Raw genomic sequence first — 4195 nt, 5'->3', positions numbered from 1 at the left:
GCATGGGGAATAGAGCTGGGGAACAGCACTGAGCCCAGCTGCACTGCTTGGAGCCATGTGGATCCAGGAGGGAGGAGGAAAGCCATGCTGCAATGTGCTCCCAGCAGAGCATCCCACAAAAATCACGCAAGGCAATTCCCCTTCTCCCTTCTCCTGCAGGAATACAGCACCATGCGGTGGGTGGTATTGATTAATCAGGAGGCTCAAGGAAACCTTCAGCCTCTTTGGGCCCTACTGGGATCCTTGAGGAGAGCAGTGGAAGTGATCAGCATGTTCAGACCCCCGTGTCCATGGCAGGATAATTTCTGCAGGCTGTTTTTACTTTTGGCTCCTCAAAGACCCTCTGGAGGGAGAGCTGGAGCGACTGCACGGAGCAGGGCCTCCAGCGCCTCCCTGCCAAGAAGTAGATGAAGGGTTTGATGCTGCTGTGGATGCAGGTGAGGAGGAAAACAACTTGTGAGGACACAGCGATGTAACCGAGCTGCTGCAGGAAATTGAAGAGGTTGAGGAGGAGAGTGAAGAGTGCAATGATGACGACAACGATGTCGCGCCTCTTGGGTTGCTGCTGCTGGCAGCCCTGCTTGGACTTGATGAAATCGACTGTGTGAGAAATGGCCACAGGTGCAGCAAAGAGGAGCAGGATGACGGTGTACATGGAGATGAAAACTGCCCGGCAGTGCTCCTGCTGCTGTGATGGGCACAGGAATGTCACCGTGGGAATGACAGTGAAGACAGCAAAGAAGGCCCAGTATTGGACAGTGCCCAGCACCCACAACAGGCGCTCGGGAAGCTCCCAGGGGCAGCAGAGCCAGCAGAGCTTGTACACACACTGCACATTACTGCCACCTATCAACCACAACAGCCCCCAGTAGGGGGACACCACTGACAGCTGGAAAAGGAAATTCAGGTACAGCAGGGGCAAGATATGAGAGCAGGACACGTCCTCCACCAGGATGAGGAGGGCAGATGAGACCGCAAAGAGGAGGTAGAGGAAGTCCATGACAGCCAGGTCAAAGAAGTCAGAGTTCCTGCTTCTCATGCTGAGGAGGCCGATGACAGCCCCATTCCCAGCCAGCCCACAGAGGCAGATGAGCAGTGTCACACTGTTTATGGCCACATCAGTGACATCTGTCTCACACAGATCATCTCCTTCAGTGGGTGAGGCAGGAGATGGGGACATGGTGGTCACCTGCATGGATGGACACTGGGCAGACAATGGGATGTTGCCCCTGGCTGTGGTCAGAGTGGATGGGTAGTCAGTGCTTGGAGAATGCAGGGATGGACCATGTGGCTCCTCAGCAGCTTCCTGCAGTGGGAAGGATTCAGTGGGGAGGAGTGAGGTGGGAGGGCAGTGGCTATTTGGCAGGGAATGTGAAAGAAAAGCTCAGGGCAGAGGATGGATGACCTGGGGTTGGCCTTGCGGTCAGCGGGAGAGGGTGTCAGGAACAGAGCAGCTGCTGCAGGAGAGGAAGGTGGGGTAGGGAGGAAGGCAAACATTCCACTGACCTGTTCCCTGTGGGGCAGCAGCAGGCAAAGGGCTCTGTGCAGATCAGCAGCGCTTCCTGGTCCCTCTTGCTCCTTTGGGATCCATGTCCTAAAGCAGCTCCTGCCAGGTCAGGGACATGAAGGAGAAAGTGCCCAGGTCACCAGGAGCTCCCCATTCCCGTCCTACTGGCTCTCTCTGTGCCCTGTCCTGGTGCTGCTCCCCAAGGCTTGGTGGGGTCATAGGGCAGGTGGAAGTTGTTCTACAACTTTGGCTATGTCACAGCTCCACTCCCTCTGAGGTATTTATCTTGATTTTTTTTTTTCTTTGCCACAAATGAATTGACTTCTGTCAACAGTCCGCCTGAAGAATTTGCAAATGGCTCCTCATTTCCTTCTCATTAGAAATACTCCTTCCCTGCCAAATTTCCCATACTCCATTCACTTTCTCTCTACCATTCCTTATTTTTCTTGTCAGAGGTGTCAATGTCCCTCCAGCAGCAGAGGGATGCTGGTGGTGCTGGTGGCACTGGAATGCTGCTGGCAGTGCTGGCAGTGCTGTTGAAGCATCTGGCTGCTTGTCAGAAACTGCTCCCATTCTGGGAAGAGCTCCAGAGCCATTGCCAAAATCTTCCCTGGGCCCAAGGAAGGACAACTGAGGCAAGAATTCCCATTTTTGTCATTCCAATGCAGGCTCCCAGAGCCCAAGGGAAGAACAGCACTCAGTGTCTTGTAGCCAGGCTATCAGCAATTGGAGCCCACCTTAACTACTGCCAATCCTCTTGATGATGCAGTGAAAGCTATCAGGGACCAGGGTGCTGTGAACTCCCTGCCAGCCCTTCTCCAGAGCTGCTCCTGCTCCTCCTCAGTCCTGGGAACACTTAGGGTTGTTTTTGTGGCTGTCTGATCCCAGACTGTCCCTCTACCAGCAGAGACACCTTCCACTATGCCAGGTCTCTCCAAACTCCATCCAGCCTGGCCTTGGACGCTTTCAGGGATCCAGGGACGGCCATTGCCTTACTGAGCAACCTGTGCCAGGGCCTTGCCACCCTCAGGGAAGGATTTCTTCCCAATATCCAAGCTAAACCCACCCTCTGTCAGTGGGAAGCCATTGCCCCTTGTCCTGTCATTCCATGCCCTTGTCCAAAGTCCCTCTCCACCTCTCTTGGAGCCCCATCAGCTCCTGGATCATGAAGTGTTTGCCCTTGAAAGGATTGGGCTGGTGAGGGGATGTGACATTCCATAGCTGGGGACACAAACACGGTGTCAGCAGGAAGGGAGGTGACAGTTCTGGTCCCAGGGCCAGCAGTTTCCAGCAGAAGCATCCCAGATCCCTGAGGCCCATGTCAGCCTGGGTGGGAACCATCTTGGAATCCACTGTAGGGTGCTGTGTGAGTCCAAATGGAGTATAGAGGACGACTCAGATGAAACCTGCAACTTTCTAAGGATTAAAGCCATGAGAGCAGCATTCATTCTCAGAAGAAATTTCATTGCTCAAATCCCAAATCATCCCTCTACTGCGTGCCAGTGCACCAGCTCACACTGAATTTATTATTGCATGGATCCTCTTGGACGCTGCGAGGTGCGTGTCCAGTGCCAAATTATGGTATACAAGTGGGAAAACTAGATTTGAACAAGAAATCAAAGTTTAGCAGCAAATTTGTTGTGCAGGGTCCTAAGGACCCACCCCAGGAAATAGAGGGGACAAGTTCAGGCTTGACCATTCCAGGGAACCTCCTGCAGATCCCGGCCCAGGGACAGCAGCTGGAGCCTGGCAGCTGAGGGCAGTGCACTGCGGGCAAGTTCTCCAGGCTGCCAGAGGAAACCAGGTCAGACTCTTCTCTTCCACCTTCGTCAGGGCCCCCTCATTGGGCTGTGTGGTGGTTTTGCACGGGAGGTGTTTACAGAAGTGGCGTCAGTTTCTGTTGAACGCTCAATCTGTAGAGCGACTGGGAAAGCTGTGTACGCCTCTGTGAAAAACACATGTTAAAGATGGAGAATCTCGGGAAAGCTCTTTCTCTTGTGGCAGGTACAGCGGTATCCCAGCTGGGCGGCCCTGCCGTGGAGCCGCCCCCTTCCCGGGGCTGCCCCGGCCCAGCCTCACCTGTCGGCCTCAGGCAGGGCAGGGCAGGGCAGGCCGCAGAGCCAATGCTGAGCTGAGCTGTGACTCTGACATCTTGCTCAGCCTCGCCTCTGCCTTAGCCTGAGCCCCATGGCCCGAGCCGGACCCCAGGAACAGCCCCGGGCCGGGGCCAGAGGTTCGCCCATCAACTCCTCCCCTCTGGTCCCAGCTCCCCAAAACACCGAGCCCCGTCTGACCATCTACAAGCCTTCAGCAAGGTATTAACTCGTTCAGTCCTTCAGTCCTCCCTCGAGTGAGAGAAAGGAACTACATACAAGCATGTAAAAAGCAACATAAAAACATCAAAGTCAGTAAAGGAACTGTTAGATCCCAGACAGGAGGGATAAGGAGATACCTTGATCTTAAGGCTGCAATCCTCTTGTAAAGTTATAAAGAAAAGACTCTGTTTCCCTATAACACATGAAAACATGAAGAGATGAAGAGTTCCAATTGTGATAAATAGGTATGATTCATGCTGATAAAAATTGAAACAATAATCAATATTGATACACTAATTAATATTTGAGAATAATAAAATAGTTAATAGTTAAAAGTTGTAATGCCAAAGAAGAGAGGGAAAGGAGGGGCTCC

General features: G+C 53.2%; 1 protein-coding gene across 1 annotated transcript; it reads right to left on the bottom strand.

Annotated features, from left to right (window-relative positions):
* Positions 1-274: 274 nt before the first annotated feature.
* Positions 275-1195, bottom strand: LOC128936986 (mas-related G-protein coupled receptor member H-like). Its single transcript, XM_054276300.1, has one exon. It carries the CDS (start codon positions 1193-1195, stop codon positions 275-277), a length of 921 nt encoding a protein of 306 aa, XP_054132275.1.
* Between the last annotated feature and the right edge of the window lie 3000 nt (positions 1196-4195).

The sequence above is a fragment of the Melozone crissalis genome, unplaced genomic scaffold, assembly GCF_028551555.1.
Source record: "Melozone crissalis strain CALT ecotype California unplaced genomic scaffold, PUWL_Pcris_2 ptg000018l_1, whole genome shotgun sequence".
Taxonomy (NCBI): Eukaryota; Metazoa; Chordata; class Aves; order Passeriformes; family Passerellidae; genus Melozone; species Melozone crissalis.
Note: the sequence above shows the minus strand (reverse complement) of the source record. Positions and strands in the feature narration are given on the sequence as shown.